This window comes from Pteronotus mesoamericanus, unplaced genomic scaffold, assembly GCF_021234165.1.
Source record: "Pteronotus mesoamericanus isolate MK-2021 breed Mesoamerican mustached bat unplaced genomic scaffold, CSHL_Meso_final contig_164, whole genome shotgun sequence".
NCBI classification, from domain to species: Eukaryota; Metazoa; Chordata; class Mammalia; order Chiroptera; family Mormoopidae; genus Pteronotus; species Pteronotus mesoamericanus.
This window is the reverse complement of record NW_026555065.1, coordinates 21,498,619-21,522,625: the sequence shown is the minus strand read 5'-3', so window position 1 is coordinate 21,522,625 and position 24,007 is coordinate 21,498,619. Positions and strand designations below refer to the sequence as shown.

At 37.8% G+C, this 24,007-nt stretch overlaps 2 protein-coding genes across 5 annotated transcripts in view; one reads left to right on the top strand and one right to left on the bottom strand.

Moving 5' to 3' along the window:
* TP53BP1 (tumor protein p53 binding protein 1) overlaps positions 1-24,007 on the bottom strand; it is a 68,768-nt gene that overhangs the window by 24,897 nt on the left and 19,864 nt on the right. For all 4 annotated transcript variants that reach the window (XM_054565507.1, XM_054565509.1, XM_054565508.1 and 1 more), the window contains exons 12-15: positions 16,026-17,340; positions 4,847-4,966; positions 3,883-4,086; positions 939-996 (exon numbers count right to left, since the gene is read on the bottom strand). In XM_054565507.1, the coding sequence (XP_054421482.1) occupies positions 939-996; positions 3,883-4,086; positions 4,847-4,966; positions 16,026-17,340 (1,697 nt within the window). The remainder of the gene's footprint in view (positions 1-938; positions 997-3,882; positions 4,087-4,846; positions 4,967-16,025; positions 17,341-24,007) is intronic.
* The window catches only part of ADAL (adenosine deaminase like), a 119,216-nt gene that overhangs the window by 92,976 nt on the left and 2,233 nt on the right, over positions 1-24,007 (top strand). The window lies entirely within an intron of this gene.

The following is a 24,007-nucleotide window of genomic DNA, read 5'->3' as shown; positions in this document are numbered from 1 at the left end:
TCAGATTAAATATGTAACAGCCCAGAGAACTAATCTCTCTAAAATGTAGCTAAGTACGGATCAAAGGATTTAGACAGGATTAGGGCCTGAAACTCAAAAATGAAGGTCAAATTTAGCCCAAAAACAGACCTTGATTTGACCAACAAAGCATGAAGTTTTATTTTTTAAAATCCAGATTTCTCTTTAAAAATTAGAGGTCTGGCAACCAGTTTGCATTCTTGCAACAGTAACAATACGCTGGAGTTGAACAGGGACTACCCATGCGCCCTGTTCTTTTGGCCATCATCCTCAGCACTTCAAACTCTTGCACTTAGCCTGCTTTACCTATTTATAGGACCTGCCTAGCCTCATTTAAACATTCTCACCTGTATTTCACTAAGTGCTGCTAGTATATTCATGCTGGATGACTCATGCCAGAAACCAATAAAATAATTCTACTTGCATAGCCACCAGATGGCAAAGTTTACCACCAGAGCTTCTGGATGGAGTCATACTCATCCTCTAGCATTATAGCATTCATGACAAAGCAAAAATAATAGTTCAGCACAGCAGTTAATCTGGCAGGCAGAAGAGAAAATGGCCTAAGGCTGCAGCTGAGTAAAGGATCAAGGTCTATGAAACAAGGTCTAAGGCTATCTCTTGTTAAACTATCCATCTTCTCACCAAAGCAACAAGTTCAGTCTCATCAACAGAAAAAGGTAAAAAAGGGCAAGCCCACATGAATGAAAAGGAGAAAGGCAAACACCTTTAAATATCTTAGTTCAAAGTAAAGCAAAAGCTTTTATTAGACTTAAGAAAGCCTACATTAGATTGAACATATTGTTAAATCCTTTACGTTAGAGTTATATTTTAATTTTTTTCCTCTCTTGATAAATCTTCCCCTCAGTACAGTGGCACTGTATATTGAGTTCCTCTAAATAGCAACCAGCTCTGGTTACCTGGCAACAGCCTCAGCAACAGCAGTAGATCCATTTTTTCTTTCACCAATTGCAGGCTCTGAATAAAAACAAAAGCAAGGAAGAGAAAGAGAAATACAATTCAGTTAGTATCACACCTAAAAACTTGTTCTGAGAGTATTTGTAACAAATAACAAAAAGAAATGGGTAAGTGAAAATAAAGAGATTTGTTATAATGGTACAAGTTTCTCTCGCTTCTATCAATCTTTTTCAACCTTCCTACAGAAGACTAATCAGTTTTGTCCAGAAATATAATGAAGTAGTAACATTTAAAAATGAAATTAAAACTTCTTAATCTCAATTCATGTCCTCTCATACAAGGATTTTAAATATATGTATTAAGAAAATATTTTTTAAAAAAACAAAAAATAAAATTATAAAAGTTAAAAATCACCTACATTTAAAATAAACAAAAAAACTTTAATACAATAAATTATGTAGAAAAATGTCTTCAGTTGGTGCACAAGTTTTAAATAGTGTACAGTTTTATGAGAACCCATACACAGAAGTACTCAAGTACTTCCTAACTGGGGACAGATAACTGAAAAACAAAACATATTTTCAAGAGAAAATGATGGGTGATACTGAAAAGAATCCCATATTTTCAAAGCAACGTCACTGTGTCAAGGATTAAAATTTATTCATTAACAATTTATTTTTTTTTAATATTTTATTTATTTATTTATTTATTTTTAGAGGGGGGGAATTTATTCCAGCCTCAGGAAAAACCAATATTTTTAAAAATTTCTGAAAGTTCATGACCCAGCATAATCTAAATAGTCCACCATGGAGGCAGCAGAAGTTTAGTGGTTAGAGCCCTGGCTCTGGAACAGAAACCTGGCACCATCTCTGGCTCCTGCACTTAGTAGTCCGACCTGAGAATAAATGCCTTTACCTCCTGGCTCGGTTTTCTTTTCTCTTCTATAAGAAAGATAAAACAGGACCAATCGCATAGGTTTGTTGTGAGGGTGAAATGAGTAAAATTTTGAATATGGTCCCTGATTCTATGCTATTATCAGAAAAGGTATTAACATTTACTACCTTAACATTTAGCTCCATTTTAAGATCTTTCCAATTGTAATTTCATATCTGAAGATTTGACTATCACCTACTCTCTTCATAAGCCTTACTTGATTTCAGAAAAGATGATAATAAGGATTGAAACATGTAATACTTTAATTTCTACTGAGGTTCTAAGATTCAAATCAATAAGCAATGAGGAGCAGAATAGCATCGTAATTTGGAACTGGACTTCTCGTTCCGGAAACTATTTTGAATTAAGGCTACTTCATTTAATAGCTGTATGCCTCAGTTTCCTCATCTGTGAAATGAGGATAATAATAGGATCTTCACAAAAAAATAAAACTTTAAAATTTTTTATGACATTTAATGAGCTGAACATGTAAAATGCCTGGCACATAGTAAGAACTCAAAATATATTAGCTGTCTTTTCTTTGTTCTCAGAGAATGAGAAGTCCCTCTTATTCAACTCCACCCACTCTATTTGTGGTCTTTGAAAGCTTTTCCTCCCAATTCTCTCAGGGTCCTTACCCATTAACTATTTCCCATTTTTCCTCATTTTTGATCCATCTCTCTTTTGGAGATTTCTTTTCAGTCTATAGACCTGCTTAGGTCTCTCTAAACCTAAAAAGGAAAAATCTCCTTTAATCCTGCATTTCCCTCTAGCTCGCCATATTTTTAACAAAAACTTCTCAAAAATAGAATACATTTGCTTCCTCTTCTCCCCATTACTCCTGAATTACCTTCAGTATAGCTCACACCCAAACCACTATACTGAAACAGTTCTTGCTAGAGTCACCAAATGGATCCTAATTGTCAAATTCAATGTATATTTTCAGAAATATCTTATTAGACCTCACTTCTGCATCTGATAGTTTTCTTCTAGTAACTCTCCACCCCATAACCTTTCATGCATGGCTTTATACTCTTCTAATCCTCTTCTCTGAATGTTCTTTTACAATCTTTTTTAAGACTCGTTCCTCTTCTAACTCCATTAAACAGCATTTACAAACTACTTAGTAAAAAAGAGTATAGGCTTTGGAGTCAGATCTGATTCAGACTCCAGCTCTACTTCCTACCAATTACTGTAACAATAGATATATAACTTAGAATCCTCTCTTTGTTTTTTCATCAATAAAATGGAAATAAGGACATCTACTTTGGAGTGATATTGTGAAAATATACATTTAGAGTCATCGTGTATTTTTCTTCCTCCCCCCTTTTTTCTATATTCACAACTGGCCCCAAGTTGTCCCTATTCTACTATTATTAACCTCTCAGATTCATCCCTCATCTCCATACCCACCCCACTTCCTGGTTAAAGACTGAGGCAGCCAAGCAGAAGAATAAGAAATAGGCATGGCAAGAAATGATGCATAAAATCACAACTTTTGAAACAGTAAGTTGATCCTGTTATAAAAGAAGATCTGATCACATTACTCCCTTGCCTAAAATTTTTCAGCTTCTCGGCAGGACATAAAAGGCGTTCCAGAATCTGGTCTCTGCTATGCATCCACTCATTTGTATCTTTTCTATATTTTAGCCATATCAAACAGCTTGCAATTAATGTGGGAAATAGACAACATAAGCCTACAATGTGAATCCACAATCTTAAATCTTCTACCCTCTCCTGAACTGTTTCTGAATATGGAAACCAATTACTTAGTATCAACACAGGGGTATACAGAGAGACAACCGGAGCCATAGCGGTTATAAAATGAAGCATCTTCAGTAACACGACAGTGACCGGCCAAAGGCAAAGAAGTAAATCTATGGGAGTAAAACTTTACAAATACATTTATAATTATAAAAATATCAGTCACTATAACTAGAAAAAATATCATCACTACTTCTCAGATGATCTGGAGCTATTAATTACTCAGGATTACATAAAAATAAAACTTACTTTCTAGACTAAACTGCAAAGACTCTTCACTCGCCTCAGTCTCAGGACTGACCAGTTTCATTCTCAGACACAACTTTTCATCCATTTCTGGGGCAGCCCCAGAATCTCCTTTTTCATTCCCAATTATGGGATCATTGGTCTCCACCATGCTTTCAGACATGACATCGCTGTTTGCCGTGGTGCTTTCTGGATAGTTGCTAATATCTGGAAGGAGGGAGGTAGGAGGAAGAAAGAAAGAATACTAAAATACAAACACAAAACAATAATGCAAGGTCATCAATTTGCCTGTTTGGCTCCACAGCTCTGCAGGATTGAAGGGGGTTCCTAGGATAGATCCTGTCACATGTATCAACAACTACACACTAGTATTAACACCTGGTCTTAAGAAGAGCAACAGGATTCAGTTCCACTTCTGCATCTGGACAAAGGATGCTGCATGAGCCCTCAGCCAACCCACATCTGCCAGCATCAGGCATAGGTAGCAGGAGACTCCAGACGGCATGATTGTTACCTCCCAGCACTGACTAGAGAAAACAAATAGGTTAATGTAGAAGACTACTGGCTGCTTCAGGGAAGGAGGATCTATATTTTCTTGCCCTGTCAAACAATAAACTTCTCAGCCAGGGTACTGAATTAACAGTACTTCTACCCTACCTGCTGTCCCTTCCTTATATGACAACTCTGTATCATTGCTTAGCACTCGGATTCTATCGTATTGCAAGTAACAGAATAAAATCCTTAAAATATTCTTCTTTCTTTCTGTCTACCTTTTCTTTCCTTTCATCACCACTCAATATCTCCTGGAGTAAACTCACAAAATCAGATATCACAGGCTTATTCTTCCTAAGACAAAAATCAACCTTATGAAGAAGGTCCAACTCCTCAGATCTAAAAGAAATCCCTTGCATAAAAAATAGCATATCAAAAATTCTGCTTTAAATGGCATTACATTTTAGTCACTCACCAATAGGAGTACTGTGTCTCCTGGGCTCCAATTTTAGGTGCCCAGTAAGAGGTGGAGTCGCGCCAGTCAATGGTGGGATAATATCACCTTCTTTAGGCAAAGTGAAATGAAATGGAGTTTCTAGAGGGGGAAAAAAAGAGGTAAACAAGAAGGAAACTAAAACAGAACTATAAAAAAGCAAAAGTGAAGAGACCTGCAAGGAATATTTAAATTATTCTTTTCCCAAATTCTGCCTCATTCCAAAGCCCCCTCAACCAGGCCTCCCAGTCAATTTCTTACTTTCCTCTCTGCTTTCTTTTCAGCCATCAACAAGACTGTACAAAGCAGGCAAGCAGAGGAAGCCCAAAGTTTGGAGGCCCTGTGGAACATGGGGTCAAAATGAACCTAGAAACATCTGAGCTCCAAGAGAGTACTTTTGGGAATACTTGGTGATACAAATTTGGAGAGTTTCAAGTCTATACATGTTACTTTTGTGAGATGTTAATCCAAGGAGTTCGATTAATTTTAGCAATCTGCATCTTTAGGATCCTCCTGATTGAAGTCTGACGGTAATACTTGTAATTTACAATCTATTCAAAAAAGTGACAAAGGATCTGATGGGCCAAAGTACTTTAAAATACTCATTGGTTCTAATGTAGAAATCTGTGAGTTTCATGGTTCAGATATACTGATCAGCATTCACTCTAGACTGCAGCAGTAATATTCCTATCTAAATCTCTGCACAACTGTAAGCTTCACATATATGAGCATTCCAGTATACACATTTTTGTTTAGTCATTATAAAATTAACATAAACATAAAACACTTGTCAAGATACAAGAAAACTTTGACTAGAGAAAAATGTTGAGATGTCCTAAACTAAGCTACAACGGACTGCAGGGTGGGAGGAAGAGGTAAGAGGTTAACCAGTTATCAGAGCCTCAGACCAAAACCGACAAAAGACTATTCATATTCCAGATGTTAAACTTTGAATCAACCCTCAGGCAGCTATCTAAAAAAAATTCGACCACCAGACACCACAGCATCCTGCTTATGTTTATGTTGCCCATAACCAATCCAGAAGCATTAAATATTTCTTCCTTATGGACTACGCCTCTATCCTAGAACTATCCCCACCCCCCCACTACCATTCACCTTTTCCTGTCCTTATCTATAGCCAATTCTTTCAAAACAACTTACATCTTTCTTCCCTGACCATATGCCCCAGGACCTGGTCCTTTTTCTGGCTAGTATATGGTTCAACAAACTCTTTCCTTCAGAAGTTTTCAACTGCAAAGGTTTTTGCTTAACATTACTTTTTAACTAGTTCACAGTTCTAAATTTCTGCTAAGCAAAATTAGCTAATTGCCAAAACCACATTTTCTCATTTCCTGTTTACCTCATTTAATAAAATGACTAAATTTGGGAGAAAAAAAGAATTGTGCCAGGCTGCTCCTCTTAAACCTAACATATGAAAATTTGTATTTAATCCTGAGATGGCTCAAAATAACTATGATCTGTCATACTAGTCACTACGTGTGGAAATAGTTTGCTTACTGTGTTTCCCAACACCACCAATAGATTCTTAAAATATTGACTGGGTGTCCTACAAACTTAACTCAATTCTGATATTCTACCTGGAGACAGCATCAGATCCCACAAGTTAAAGGCTGGGTCCCACAAGACTGTCCCGCTTCAGGTGCCAATTGCAAGTCCAAGTCGTTCCCTGTGCTCTGCGTTGTTACCAATGGCTATATATTACAGATCCCATAACCTCCTCTTCAGGTTCAATTAATCTGCAAGTGCCACTCAGGATACTCAGAGACATTTACTTATATTTACCAGTTTATTAGAAAGACACACATTAACAGCCAGATAAAGCAGTACACAGAGTACAGTCCAGAGGGTTCTGATAGCAGGATATTGGAACTTCAATGAGATACCATCCAGGATCATTTACTAACCAAGAAGCTTATCTTGTTCACGAGTTTTTATAAGCTTTCATCTCCAGCCCCTCTCTTCCCAGGGGTAAGGTTGAAAGTGCCAACCCTTTAACAATCACTTGCTCTTTCTAGTGAACAGACCCATCCTGAGACTATGTAGGGTTGTATCCTAAATCACTCATTAGCACAAACCCAGATGTCACCAAAAAAGCTTGTTCTGAATAACAAAAAATATTCCTTTCACTTCAAAAATTTTAGGAGTTCTGTGCAGGAATTTAGGTTTTAGGAGCTCTGTGCAGGAATCCTAAGACCAAATGTATCTCTTAATATACCACATTCTCTTCTTTCATCTTTTCCCACTCTACTCCTATCTTTCATTGTCTTTAATAAAGCACTTTGATACTGTTTTTATCTTTCAAAATCACAGAACAACAAGAAAACATCTCTTACACCTACATGTAAGAGAAAAACAATTACTAATCTGGAGGGATGAATAAAGAAAATGAAATGGACTTTAGAAATAATGGATAAAAAGTGTACATTCTCGGCTAAAAGGAACTGTAAAGAGTATGAATGGAGAATTTCAACATCACATATAAATGGCAAAGAATGCCGTCACAGTTATAGAGAAAAGAGAAACAGGTCACTAGATAAGCGTTCATTCTCTCGCAGCTTCTTAAAAAGCAAGTCTTGAGTTCCAGCCAAGATGGAGGCGTAGGTACATAAGTTTCACTTCCTTGTACAACCAAAAGAAGGATAACAACCAATTTCAAAACAAAAACCAACCAGAAATGCCAGAAAAATCAAACTGCATGGAAGTCCAACAACCAAGGAGTTAAAGAAGAAACATTCAACCAGACTGGTAGGAGGGGTGAAGACAGGCAGCCAGGGCAGAAAGGATGCCCAGCAAGGCAGCAGCTGGCTGAACTGGCAGTTCCACATTTGTGTGTAGATAAACCAGGAGGAACAACTAGGGAGCAAGACAAACTGCACAACCCAAGGTTCCAGGGTGTGTAACTAAAGCCTCAAAACTTCTGGCTGTAAAAACTGTGGGGGTTGCAGCAGTGGGAGAAACTCCCAGTCTCACAAGAGAGACTGCTGGAGAGACCCACAGGGTCCTGGAATGTACACAAGCCCGCCCCCTAGAATCAGCACCTGAAAGGGCACAGTCTGCTTGTGGGAAGCGAGGGCAAGTGACAGAAAGTGAGGTGAAAGCCAGCAAGCTAGGAAGCAGCATTGTTCCCTCTCTGACCCCTGCCCCCCAAGAAATGCCACAATACAGCAACATGAGTTACCCCACCGTAGAGAATACCTAAGGCTCCACCCCTTACAACGTAACTGGTGCACTGAGACAAAGAAATACGGCCCAAATCAAAGAACAGGTCAAAACTCCAAACAAAGAACTAAGCAACAAAGAGATAGCCAACCTATCAGATGCAGAGTTCAAAACACTGGTAATCAGGATGCTCACAGAAATGGTTGAGTATGGTCACAAAATAGAGGAAAAAGTGAAGGCTATGCAAAGTGAAATAAAGAAAAATATACAGGGAACCAACAGTGAAAGGAAGGAAACCAGAACTCAAATCAACAATTTGGAGAGGGAAGAAATAAACATTCAACCAGGACAAAATGAAGAAACAAGAATTCAAAAAAGTGAGGAGAAGCTTAGGAACCTCCAGGACAACTTTAAATGTTCCAACATCCAAACAACTGGGTGCCAGAAGGAGAAAAGGAAGAGCAAGAAACTGAAAACTTACTTGAAAAAATAATGAGGGAGAAATTCCCCAATCTGGAAAAGAAAACAGACTTCCAGGAAGTCCAGGACACTCATAGAGTCCCAAAGGAGCTGGACCCAAGGAAGCAGAAACCAAGGCATATCACAATTGCATTACCCAAGATTAAAGACAAGGAGACAATCTTAAAAGCAGCAAGAGAAAAAGAGACAGTTATCTACAAAGGAGTTCCCATAAGACAACCAGCTGATTTCTCAAAAGAAACCCTGCAGGCAAGAAGTATTCAAAGTCATAAAAAACAAGGACCTGTATCCAAGATTACTCTATCCAGCAAAGCTGTCTTTTAGAATGAAATGGCAGATAAAGTGCTTCCAAGGTAAGGTCAAGCTAAAGGACTTCATCATCACCAAGCCCTTATTATATGAAATGTTAAAGGGACTTATCTAAGAAAAAGAAGATCAAAACTATGAACATTAAAACAACAACAAACTCACAACTATCAGCAACTGAACCTAAAAAAAATAAGAACAAAAACAAACTAAGCAAACAACTAGAACGGGAACAGTATCACAGAAATGGAGATCACATGGAGAATTATCAGCAAAGAGGTGGTGGAGGAAGAATGAGATATAGGGAATAAGGAGCATAAATGATAGGTACAAAATAGACAGGGGGAGGTTAAGAATAGTATAGGAGAAGCAAAAGAACATATAAGTATAACCTATGGACATGAACTGGTGGCGGGGATTTGGAATGCTGGTGGGAGATGTGGTGCAGGGTGGAAGGGAATAAAGGGAAGGAAAAAAATGGGACAACTGTTATAGCATAATCCATAAAATATACTTTAAAAAATTTTTTTTCATTCCTGGAACAATCACTTGCACTGCACTGCTCTCTTCACAGGAACTATCCCTCATACTACGATTGACTACACACTTTTGTAAATCTGTATGAAATCTTTAAGTATATCCTTCTATGTAACAAGCCATAATATGCAAATGTAATGTGCACACATTAAAAGTTATTTAACATTATTTCCCTGTTTCTTTTGCACAGTATTAGATAAAAACTTACTGGTATGAAAATTATTTTAACACCATTGGAGGGAGCAAAAAGATGGTGAAGGAGGAAGTCACACTGACCTCCTCCCAGAACCAACCTGGAATTACAACTAAATTGTGGAGAAATCACATGAACAAACAACTGAACAATAGCGAGAGAGGAGCCCTGTAACCTCAGAGACAGAAGAATCTGCTTTAGTACAATCTAACTGGTAAGGAGTGCGGTAGAGACTTGAGAAGGTGGGCGGGGCACCCACAGGCGGCAGGACCAGAAGGATATTGAAATGGGCAGTTCGATCCCCCTAAGAAGAGTGGGGTCTAAACCATAAGCAGAGATCTCCAGCCTACAGCACCAGAGCCCAAAAAGTACACAGAAAACAACCAGATGTAAAAAGCGGCAGGGTTGCTCTTTGACAGAGACAGGTGTCTGGAGACACAAAGAACCATTTAAAGGTCCAACACATTAACTTTTATTTGCAATCACTTACCCTGGTCTCCAGCAAAGGCGGGGGCAGAGTGGGCTAGAGACACCTGAGGAGAGGCTGGCGAAGGAAGCTTTGGGGAGAGAACTGAGAAAGTAGCCGGCGGGATCTCGGTGCTGACTCATCCTCCATGCGGCAGCAGCCATCTTGCTCAGGCAGAGACCACTCCCCCTGAGCAGCAGTAGCATCAGAGGACCCAATAGCCCAGCCCCCAGGTGGGATTCCACCCCACTCTATGCTGTCCAAGCCGCCTGCTGAGTGCAGAGTGGCAGCCACAGACAGTAGATCCCTGGCTAAACATGCAGAGAGGTCTGACGACACTTGAGGAGAGACTGGGGACGGAGGCTTTGGGGAGAGAATGAAGAAAGTAGCTGGCAGGATCCCAGTGCGGACTCCTCCCTGATACAGGAGCAGCGTGAGAGGATGCAGTAACCCTGCCCCCAAGAGGGACTCCGCCCCACTCTGAGCTGTCTAAGGCAGCCTGCCGAATGCAGAGTGAATAGATTAACAGCTGAAGGAGACAGCCACAGACAGTAGATTACTGGAAGTCTCAAACAGACTGCCTAAGATCAGACAAGGGCAACATCTAACATCATCAGAGGCAGATCCAGAAAGTAAAAACAGTGGTCTCCTACTACAGAAGTTCACACCACAAAGTCAGGAAATCAAGACAGATCAACTTAAGAAGCAGAAGCAAAAAAGAAGAGTCTCACAAATAATGGGAAGACAAAGAAATACCCCCCACTTGAAGGGAAAGGAGGAATCCCCACAAAGAGAACTAAATGAAATAGAGGCAAGTAAACTATCAGATACTGAGTTTCAAACAACGGTTCTAAGGAAGCTCAATGAGCTCAGTGAGCTCAGAATTACAAAAAACTACAGGGAAACTATGAGGAACTTACTGCAAGCTATATCAGCATGAAAAAGGACCTAGAAACTATCAATGAGAGGCTAGAGGAAATGAAGAATACAATTTTTGAATTGAAGAACACAACAGAAGGAATCAAAAGCAGGCTAGATGAAGCTGAGGACCGAATCAGCGAACTGGAGGACAAGGTAGAAAAAAACTTCCAGAAAGAGCAAGAAAATGAAAAAAGACTAAAAAAGAAGGAAGAGGAGTTGAGGGAAATGCAGGACAACCTGGAACATAATAATATCTGTATAATAGGGATACCAGAAGGAGAAGATGAGGAAGGGATAGAGAACCTGTTTGAAAAAGTAATAATGGAAAACTGCCCTCATTTGAGGAGAGAAAAGGTCACACAAGTCCAGGAAGCACAGAAGGTTCCATTCAAGAGGAATCCAATGAGGCCCACTCCGAGACACATCCTTGTTAAAATGGCAAATATCAAAGACAAACAGAGAATCCTAAAGGAAGCAAGGTAGAAAGAGGTAGTAACATGTCAGAGAGCCCCGATACAGCTAGCAGCTAACTTCTCAACGTAAACACTGCAAGCCAGAAGGGAGTGGCAAGCAATATTCCAAAGTCATGAAAAGCAAAGGCCTGCAACCAAGACTGCTCTACCCAGCAAGGTTCTCAATTAAAATGGAAGGCAAAATAAGGAGTTTCCCAGACAAAAGACATCTAAAAGTATATACCGCCACCAAACCAGCACTGTAAACTATGTTAAAGGGGCTGCTTTAAGATGAAGAAAAAGAGTCTTTGAATACCCAGTTCCTTTCACAGTTGCCAATACCTGATATTACCAATATTTTTAAATACATATTAATCTGATTGTGACAATGATGTGTTATGTTAATTGTTCCTTTATCTGTTGAAACTAAACTTGTTTTTGTATATTTCTTGCCTACCTCTATTATTTTTAAAAAGCTTTAAATGACTGTTTGGTATTCTTTATCCATTTTTTGATTAAATGTTTGTAGAATTTTTTTCCCTAAAAAACAAAACAAACCATTAACCCTTTTTTAGATGTGTTGCAAATGCTTTCCTATTCTATTACTTGTCCTTTAACTTTTTCTATATGTGTATTACTGTACAGTCTTAAATGTTTAATGTAGTCGTATTTTCAATATTTTACTTTATAGTTCCTGGGTTGTAATATTTTACTTCAGGGTAAGAAAAATATTAGTTTGTATTTTCTCCTAAAACTCCTTAGATTCTACATACTGATTTTTAACTCACCTGAATACTTCTCGTATAATGTGTGAAATAGGACTATTTGTTTTATTTCAAGTAACAGTGATCTATGCACCTTACTTGTTGAATTAGCCTTATTTTATCCATTGATTTGAAATATCAACTTAATCATATATTACATTGTTAGATATATACGTTTGTCTCTAGAATGCTCATTATATTTCATTGATCTACTTGATTGTTTCTGTGCTGGAGTCATGTTGTTTTAATCACTGAGACTTTATAATGGTTTTAAATTTTTTAATATTTTAAAATTAACTTTGACATTAAAAAAATAAAATCAATCTGCAAGAAAGAGAGAAAGAAAGAGCAGGAAGGGAGGGAAGGGTAAGGAAGATGGAACACCTACCTTTTGCGACAACATGGATGGAACTGGAGAATATTAAGTGAAATAAGCCAGTTGATGAAAGACAAATACCATATGATCTCACCTATATGGACTCTATTCAACAAAATACACCACAGGCATGGAAACATGGAGCAGACTGAAAGTGACCAGAGGGAATGGGGAAAGAGGACAATGTGGAAAGAAGGGGAAGGGACTAGACAAAGAACATGTATGAATGACCCATGGACATGGACAACAGAGTGGGAACTGACTGTGGGAGCGGGGGCGGGGTGGGATGGGTGGAGGGGGGGAAAGGGGAGAAAACTGAGACAACTGTAATAGAATAAACATGATTTAAAAATTAAAAAAATAAATTTAAAAAAATGAAAGTTATTTTAACACCACTGATACAATGGCATTACTACAGCCTAATGGAAAACTGAGTCTTTTACAGGGAGCACTGACACAACCATAATCTGGTCTTCAATGCCTCATTCTCGGATTATTACAGCAGCCTATTGATTATTTTCTCAGCCTTAGGTCTCCCCTTCCCTCAATCCCCAATACTTTCTGCACATTTGACTTTGAATACATTAGCTCCTGGTCAAAACTGTACTGTTTCTACTAGCAGATAAATTCCTAACTCTTTAGCCATCAATCAATTAACTGGTAGCAGCCTATATTTCTAGTCTACCTTTAATCAGTCATGTTTATAAAGCCTCTATTCAATGTCCTCCAAGTGCTTTCCCACATCTCTGCTTTTGTTCACTCATCTGAAAGACAACACTAATCTAATCAAATTAGCACCAAATCCTGCAAAATAACATCTTATCCTCTTAAATTTACTGAAACTTTCAACATATTCAATTCATTTTTTTAAGATTTAGCATGCCAACATTATTTAAATTATCTAAATCCCTTCTTGATTTCCCAGATTATCATGGTTTATCCTAATGTATGCCAGCATACCAACCCATTAGGAAAGATATGAATGAACAAAAGGAAACTTAATATCAATTGTCAAGATATTTAAGTGGGGAGTTTGTACTTATTACTAAAGACTTTAGAGATTCATTAGTCCAAAGCAAAATGTAAAACCCTTAATGTCAGTAAAGTCTCTCTTACTTCTAACTTTTCGTTACAATATAAAGCTCATCTTTTGTTTTGTTCTCAAGAGAAGACCTGGTCACTTTTCACAACTAATCTAAAGCCATCTACTTAAATATGTAAGAATTTCTATAATGAAGAAAAATACAAAAAAAAAAAAAAAGAATTTATATATTGGGCGATGCCATGCATAAACAGTCTACCCTAAGAGTCTGTCTCTGACATTAATGGCCAATTAGGATGATACTCAATAAAGTATTCCAACAAATGTTGGAGCTAGAGCACAAGACCTGTCTGGCTTCACTGATTTTATTAACCTATCCCATACTACTACTTGTAGATTTAATTAAAGACTTACTAATAAATTTGTTACGATTTTTCACATCATCAAACCATCATAAATTCATTCTATAATGAATAAGGTCGGGCTTCCAAGTATCATCTTCCTAAATTTGCTCTGTTCAAATTCCAGGAGGTCTTCAGAGACATGTCTGAAGAGGTCTCCAACTTATTAGCAGAGACAAGTTATCTGTAAATGAATGCATTTAGAGTGATTCTCTCCTTTTCTCCCCCTCCTGCCTCAGGCCTCCCATTCCCCCTCTTACCACCCCCCTCTCCTTCCTCTCTTAGCTGACTATTTTCCACAATTAAGCATGTACCAATCAGTAAAGCTTTTAACAACAAAAAAAAACCCAGTACCCTTCTAACTTTAACATACAGAAATCTAGTGAATAAACCTGGGACTCAACCAATTCATACCTTTAATTCTGTCTTTCCAGAACCATTAGCTTCTTAGGTTACTCTCATTTAAATTAGTCTCTCTTGATGTTTAAAAACTAGACAACCATATTTTAAGTATAAAATCTTATTTTTTCTTCTACAATACTCTTATGACTTATTTTAATCCTCTAACAGTCCACTATCTTCACTGATTTTAGTTGTTTGCAAGAACTAATTCTTGAAGGGAACAAATTATAACTTACTTGTATTTTCAATTATCTAATTTTTCTATCCTTATCCAAGGATATGTTTTTTGATTTTGAGAGAGAGAAGTAGGAAGTGTGTACATGAGTGTAAAAGAGAAACGTCAATCAGAATTCATGAAGAATACTATTAATGAAATAGAACTAATAGCCAAATGTTTTAGAAGCTTCTTTAGCATACAATTGCAAAGATAATTAAACAGTACTCCTAGGTAACCACACTGAAACAATCTACATGTCCTGATACTTCCTTAGCCCAGGTAGGGCAATAACAGTATTTAAATATAATGAAATTACAAAAATACTCAATAATTCAAAATATTAAGTCATTCAGATAGTTCTTTACCATGACTCAACAGAATTAGAGAAGTGAAATTATACAGTGTCACAGGAGAAAAAGCATAGCATTGAGAATCAGGTGACTTAAGAGTTTTGTCCCACGTCAATTATTTATTGGCCACATGACTTTAGGAAGAAGAGACTGAACCCAATAACCCCTAACCTCCTTTTCAGCTCTAACGTTTCTTGTTCTGAAGAGAAAAAACATCCTGAATATAAAACCTAATGAATAGGAATAATTTTGAGGGTATAAAGAAATAAGCATTACTAATAATCACACTTAGACAGAGGTATAAACTGGGACTGTTCCAGGAACAGCAGAAGATATAATCACCCATACTAATAGTTATGCTGTGTCCAAATATTGTTTCTCATTTCCATAACCCTAGAAGCTTACTTTCTTAAGTTTGTGTTTGGTTTTTAATTTTTTTTTTGAAGTTTGTTTTGTTTTTAAATTATACTAACTCGGGGCATTTAGAAAGTCTGAATTCTTTTCAGGTAACCTCATATATTATAGTCTACAAATATTTCAGAAAGTAATCTATATTCCCATCGTGGACTTCATAAAATAAATAAAGGGCACATACTAATTATCTCTTCCAGTTTAAGGTTTAAGATGTATATTTGTTGAACCAAATTTAAAAATGTTACTTCATGCCCATAAAGGGGAAATAACCAATACAGGCATATTCATTAAGAGAGTTCTGAATATGATTTTACTGTAAGATCCTTGTCTTCAAGGCAACTGTCAAAATAGAAAAATTTGGAACAAGACTGGGACCTTAGTAGAAACACCAGATGTATTAATTTCCACATATTTATAAAATTCATGTTAATTACTCCTAAGTTATAAAGCTGAAAGACATCAAATGATATGATTCCATAAATAATTACAGCTACAAAAGAATACAACCCAAATTTTTAAATTTTCCAATTATTATTAGCTATTCATAAACAAAAATCTAAGTTAATTTTCAGCCCTGACATAAGCATGCAGTTCTCTCCTACTGTACGTTCCAAATTGTAGTTTTGTTGGACACACAGAACAATTTACAGTCACACTCACCACTAGAACTTTCACAGAAGCTTTGTGAGGTGTGGGCAGAGGTCTTCTTCAGCTGCTGAGTTTCTACACCTGAGCCCAGCTTCTCTGTATTAGCCATTTTTGAGTCTTCTGTTAATAAGTTATCTGTTTTCTCTTGAGGTTGGGTCGGCTGGATGTGCTGTTCAGGTTTTGGAGCATCATCTGCTCTCACTGAAGTCACAATATGTAAAGAGTCAGCCTCTACAGGTTCCTTTTCTGTAGTCACTGATTTCAGATCTCCTTCATATTCGGCACTCTTTTCTTCCTGGGTATCAGCTCTATTCTCAGCACATGGTTCTATTTCTGGAGTATCATCCTCCCACAACTGGGAATCCGAGCATTTCTCCACTTCCTCTAAAGGTTCAGAAGAAACATCAGCTCTGGGAGATGGTTCCTTCACATCTACAATGACAACACTTGAGTCCTCTGAAGTAGCTTCTTCCCATGCTTCTTGATCCTTATTTTCTAATTCTTGGTCCAGTACTGGAAGCTTTTGGGGGGAATCAACACTGGTTTCAACTTCCATAGCTTCCTCACATTCTTGTTTTGTGATTTCCTTTGAAAGACACAACCCCTGGGACTGAGTTTCAGTCAGAGAAAGGTGTAATGAGACGTTCTCCATATTTTCTTCTTTCAGCTCTTCACCTTGACTTTCACAAGGAGTCTCAGGAATTTCTTCCACCTCAGACCCTGAAGACCCATCCTCTGGATGATGTTCTTTAATTTCCATAGCTTCCTCCTGATCCAACATACTAGAGAGTGCCTCAGATCGAGTAGCTGGAGAAGGAACTGCCTGACTCCCGGAATCACAAGTGAGGTCAATACAAACATCTTCTGCTACAGTCTCTTCTCTGCCTTTGCAACCAGTGGCTAAGACACTATCATCATCTCTGGTTTCTGTGTCGTCCCCCTTTGTTTCATCAGCATTCTGATTCACTTCTACCTGGCCATCTTGTATTGGATTCATCAGGATACCATCATTTTCAGCAGAAACAAGTTTAGGATTGAGAACTGATGACACAGGTTCAGTGTCCTCAATCTGTGTGTTTTCTCCGTCTTCATCAATCCTGTGAGAACTCAAGCTCTCCATCTTTGGTGACTGACTATACTCGCTTGTAGAAAGCATCAACTTACAAGAATCACCTGTCAAAGATAGCCCAAGATCCTCAGTGGAATTCTTTGATTCAATCCCTGGAGTTTTAGAACACTCAACAATCAAAGATGAACTATGAAAATCTCCACCTTTCTTCCCATCATTTGATCGTTCTTCCAAACTTGGAGATGGAAAGAAAATGTCCTAAGGAAGAAGAAATAGAGACAAATCTTCACTTGTTCTTAATCATATTTCTTTTAAATCTAATCCCTGAGTTCACCTAAAATTTCTATATTAATTATTCAAGGACTAAGAACTCTAGGGCCATATTCTCAAAAACACAAAGCTCACAATCACCAGTCTTTTCATCAACACAAGTCACTCCAATGCTTTTCTTATGAGTTGTTGACATAGAATAAGCATAATCAGAATAAAAACTTAAAAGTATTAATTTACACTTTTAAGGGTAAGATGACACTTAAATTTAACTGTATATCGCCAAGCTATTGAAATCATGACATATATAGAATGCGCCCACAATTACACAGGAATCATTTGAAACGCATGACTACAAAGACCACTTCAGTACTCACAAAGCAGGAAAATATTACTTATTTTACTTCCCACTATTTTAAAATATGCTACCATTCATAAAATAGATGTTAAAATCCAAAACTTATAATATCATCAGTCAACACATACTACTACATACCAACAAGGATGGCTGAAGTTAAAAAAGACTACATCCTGTTGGTAAGGATGTGGAACAACTGCATCTCTCATACATTGCCAGTAAGAATGCAAAAGGTACAGCCACTTTTAAAAACAGTATGGCAGTATCTTATAAAGTTAAACATACATTACTATATGACCCAGAAATTCTACTTGTGGGCTTTTACCCAAGAGAAATAAATCGTATGTCCACACAAAGACATATATACAAGTGTTCATAGCAGTATTATTCATAATAGACAAAAACTGGAAGCGACCCAAATATCCATCAACTGGTGAATGAACTATAGATGTCCATATTATGAAATACTGCTAACAATGAAAAGGAATAAAACATTAATACGTGCAAGACTGTGAATCTCAAAAATATGCTAAGCTAAAGAACTCAAGGGATTCAAAGATATAGTAACAGAATTAGACTAGACCTCTGGTGGTAATAAGCAAATAGAGTATATAGAAGTCATTTTATAAAGTTGTACACCTGAATGTTATATGATGTTACAAACCAATGCTTTCCCAATAAATTTAATTTTTTAAATTAATTTTTTAAAAGAATTCAAACACAAATAAAAGTCAATAAACATATCCTAGGAGGAAGATTTAAAAAGAATGGAGAGGGATCTCTTGGCTGCAGAGGTCTCCCTTTAAGAACCAAGGGATCACAGCCCCGGCCACCAGTGCTGGGAAGAGGAGTCTCCATAACATCTGATGTGATAGCTGGCAGGAACTGCATCCGAATGAGTCAGAGGGGTGCTGGAGACCTAGGTGCTCCTTTTGAGGGGCTCATGCATGAATTTGCTCCAAACCTCACACACTCTAACCCCTAGTGCAGGGGCAGCAGCTCCAAAAGCACCATGGACACACGGTGAGAAATTAAATTGACTAGCACCAGGGAAAAAGCTGGAGGGGTAGCAACTGGGGCAGCTCTCTCCTGGGAGGGAGGTGACAGCAGGTGCCATCGTTCCTTTGTGAAACTCAACTCCTGCCCACCGTGCAGAGGCGGGTGGACACAAAGTCTGAGCTCTCCATTTACTGGTGACACTATTTGCCCTATGGAGACTCCCTGAGACCCCAAGCCACACAACGCACAGCAGCTTCCAGCAGCTCCTCCACAGGAGAAGCTTGCCTCAACTTGTGCACAGAGTTACCCAAAATCTCTCAAAGGTCCACAAACACTAAACAAGCAACAGCGAGCTTTGGCATGCCCTGTACCTCTTGCCAAGTGCCCTCCCCTTCCAAAGAACAAACAGTCACCTGTAACTTGCATCAGGTGGCCCAAGCCAGGCACAAGTGCTGGCCAGCCTTGGCTTGGAACATAGCTGCAACTACGCAGCCACAAACCCAGCACAAGTGGTGGCTGACATCAGCTCACATTGTGGTGTCTACCAAAGGGTCCCAAGTGCAGCACAAATGGGACCAACGGCAGATCAATCTGTAGCTCCTACCATGCTTCCCAATCCCAGCATAAGTGGCCACTGACCTTGGCCTGCACCAGAGTCCTTCCCAAGGGCACCAGGACCAACACACCAAGTGGCCAGCTTCAGACCACACCACAGCACCACCCAAAAAGCTCCACAGATGAAACACCCCAAGGACAGGGTTGGCTGGCACCAGAGCTCCCTAACGTGAGCCCTGCTCTGAGGGATCATCCCCTACAAAACAGCTTATCCACTGCAGTTACAGCCACCACTCACATCAGTTAGCCTGAGAAAGAACTTCACCCACAGACATGCCAATAACAGTGAAGGCTAAACTACAACACACAACACACACAAGGGACACACACAAGGGACACACACAGAGCACACAGCTCAAGTAGCCAAGTAGACAGCACCACTGGGCCCCACACATAACCTACTACATTAAGTCCACTCTGCCAAGACTGGGAGACATAGCAGATCTACCTAATACATAGAAACAAACACAGGCAATCAGCCAAAATGTTCTCAAAGAAACATGTCCTAAAGGAAAGAACAAGACGAAACTCCAGAAAAAGAAATAAACAAAATAAAGACAAGCAATCTATCAGATCCAGAGTTCAAAACACTGGTTATAAACAATGAACATGGGGGAAGAGTAGAGGAACTTAAAAAGACATGGAAAACATAAAAACGAACCAGTTAGAAACAAAGAATATAATAACTGAAATGACGATTATATTAGAAGTAATCAACATCAGATTACATGAAGCAGAGGGCTGAATCAGCAATCAGGAGAACAAGGTAGAGAAAACACCCAATCAGGTAGAGGAAAACACCCAATCAGAACAGCAAAAAGAAAAATAGAATTTTAAAACAAGAGGATAGGATAAGGGGCCCCTACACCATCAAGCACACCAACATGTGCATCACGGGGGTACCAGAAGGAGGAAAAGAGAAGCGAAAGAGCAAGGAATTGAAAACCTATTTGAAGAAATAGTGACTGAAAATTTTCGTAACCTTAAGAAAAAAAAAAGGCTTACAAGTCCAAGAAGTGCAGTTACAAACAAGATGAACCTAAAGAGGCCCACACCAAGACACATAACTAAAATGACAAAGAGAGAATCTTAAAAAATAGCAAGAGAAAAGCAGTTAGTTACATACAAAAAAACTCCCATTGGACTGTCAGGTGATTTCTAAACAGAAACTTTACACGTAAGAAGAGACTGGCACAAAATAAGTGATGAAAAGCAAAGACCTAAAACCAAGATTATTCTACCCAGCAAGGCTACTATTCAGAATTGAAGGAAAGACAAATTCTGAGACAAGAAAAAAACTAAAGTTCACCACCAACAAACCAGTATTACAAGAAATGTTAACGCGATTTCCCTAACAAGGAGAGAGGAAAAAGAGCATATAAATATGAATAATAAAATAGCAATAACTACTTACCTATCAATAATCACTTTAAATGTAAATGCATTAAGTGCGCCAATTAAAAGACATAGGGTGGCAGAATGGACAAGAAAACAAGACCCATACGTATTCTGATCACAAGAGACCCATTTCAGATCCAAAGACACACACAGACTGAAAGCAAAGGAATGGAAAAAAGTATTTCATGCAAATAGAAATGAAAAAAAAAAGCTGGGGTAGCAATAAATCAGACAAAACAGACTTTAAAACAAAGACTATAATAAGAGACAAAGAAGGACATTACATGATAATGATAAAGGGATAAATCCAACAAGAGGATATAACCCTTATAAACATTAATGTACCCAACACAGGACCACTTAAATATATAAAGCAAACACCGATGGACATAAAAGGAGAAATCGACATAATACAGTCATAGTACGGGACTTTGACACCCAATTGACATCAATGGATAGATCTTCCAGGCAGAAAATCAACAAGGGAACAGCATCCTTAAATGACACACTCGACTAGACGGATTTAATTGGTGTTTTCAGAGCATTTCACACCAATGCAGCAGAGTACACATACTTTTCAAGTGCACATGGAACATTTTCCAGGATAGACTACATGTTAGGCCACAAATCAAATCTCAATAAATTCAATAAGACTGATATCATATCAAGCATCTCCAACCACACTGGTATGAAACTAGAATTCAATTACAAGAGGAAAACTGAAAAATACACAAACACAGAGATTAAATAACATGCTACTAAACAATGACTACGTTAAGCATGAGATCAAGGAAGAAATTAAAAGATACTTTGAGACAAATAAAAATGAAAACACAATGACCCAAAAATCTATAGAACACAGCAAAAGCAGTGTATTCAGAGCAATACAGGCCTACCTCTTGAAACAAGAAAAATCCAGTTCCTTACACATTAAGGAGTTAGAAAAAAGAACAAAGACCAAAGTGAGTAGGAGTAAAGAAATAATAAAGATCAGAGCAGAAAAAACAAAAGTTCAAAAAGATATAAAAGATTAATGAAGCAAGAGCTAGTTCTTTGTAAAGTTAAATAAGACTGACAAACCTTTAACCAGACTCACCAAAAAAGAGAGAGGACCCAACTAAATAAAATCAGAAACATAAGAGAAGTGACTACTGACACCAGAGAAACACAAGGATTACAAGAAAATATTATGAACAATTACATGCCATCAAATTGGACAATTTGGAAGAAAAGGATAAATTCCTAGACACATAAAATCTTCTAAGACTAAATTAAGAACAAACAGAAAATTGAAGCAGACTGATCGCTACCAACAAAATTGAATCAGTTACCAAAAAACTCACAACAAAAGTCCTGGATGAATGGCTTCACAGGTGAATTTTACCGAACTTCCAAAGAATTACCATCTATTCTTCTCAAACTACTCCAAAAAATTGAAAGAGGAAATAAGGTTCCCAAGCTTATTTTATGAGGCCAGCATTACTGATTCCAAAAGCAGGCAAAGACATTATAAATATTTTTTTTTTTGTATATGTCTCCTTGGGCAAGAAAAACAAAGAAAAAATAAAATGGGACTACCTCAAACTAAAAAGCTTTTGCACAGTGAAGGAATCTGTCAACAAAACAAAAAGACAACCTAATAAATGGGAGAAGATAACTACCAACAATATATGTGATAATGGATACTCAAAATACATAAGAAACTCATACAACTTAACAGAAACACACAAACAACAATCTGATTAAAAAAATGGGCAGAGAACCTGAACACACATTTCTCCAAAAAGGAATGTGTACATATGGCCAATAGATATATGAAAGGACACTCAATATCACTAATTATCAGGGAAATGCAGATTAAAACCACAATGAGATATCATCTCACACCTGTCAGAATGGCTATCTTCAAGAAATCAACAAACAACAAGTGTTGGTGAGGAAGTGAAGAAACAGGAACCCTCATGTACTGTTGGTGGGATTGTAAATTGGTGCAACTACTGTGGAAAACAGTACGGAGATTTCTCAAAAAAATTTTTTTGAAAAATTTTTTAAATTCATTTTTAGAGAAAGGAGAAGGGATAGAGAAAAAGGAGAGAAACATTGATTCATACGTGCCTCCATAGGGACCAAACTCACAAGTCAGGCAAGTGCTCTAACCGGGGATCAAACTGGCGACCTACTACTTTGCAAGACTGAGCCACACTTCTCAGGGCATCCTCAAAAAAATTTTAGAAGGGCCCTGACCAGAGTAGCTGTTAGTTCTATCATCATCCCCATATGCCAAGTTTGTGGGTTGGATCTCCAGTCAGGGCACATACAAGAATGAACTAATGAATGCATAAATAAGCAGAAGAACAAATCGATCTCCATCTCTCTCTCTCTCTCTCTCTCTCTCTCTCTCTCTCTAAAACCAACCAATGAAAAAAATTTTTTTTAATTTTTTAAAAAGAACTACCATATGACCCAGCAATTCACTTCTCAATATTTATCCAATGAAATCCAAATCACCAATTCAAAAATATATATGCACCCTCATGTTCACTGAAACATTATTTACAATAGCCAAAATATGGAAGCAACCAGGGTCCATCAATAGACAAATGGATAAAGAAGATGTGGTGTATATACATACACACATACACATACCAACACACATACACATACCAACATACAATGGCCTATTAGCCATAAAAAAATAAAATTTTGCCATTTGTGACAATATGGATGGCCCTGGAGGGTATTATGCTAAGTAAAGTAAGTCAGAAAGACAAATACCGTATGATTTCATTTATGTGTGGAATCTAAAGAACAAAATAGACAAACAAGACAGTAAACTCATAGATACAGAGAACAAACTGATGGTCGCCAGATGAGAGGGGGCATAGGAGGATGAGTCAAAAGGTGAAGAGATCAAGAAGTACAAATTGGCAGTTATAAGAATAGTCATGGGAATGTGAGGTACAGCATAGGGAATTAGTCAATATTGTAGTAACTATTTCAGATGAATATAGGACTTACTGGGGTGATCACAAGTTCTGTCAATATCTAATCACTATGTTGTACACCTGAAACTAATGTAATATTACCTGTCAACGGTACATGAAAAATAAAAATTTTAATTTTAATTAACAAATATATTAGGAAAGATTAGCTTTATCCCAATTTTCTCTTGATTAGTAATTATCTCATTATAAATACTTAGATCTGCCCTGACTAGTGTGGCTCAATGGACTGAGCACCGGCCTGCGCTCCAAAATGATTATCGCCCTGACTGGTATGGCTCAG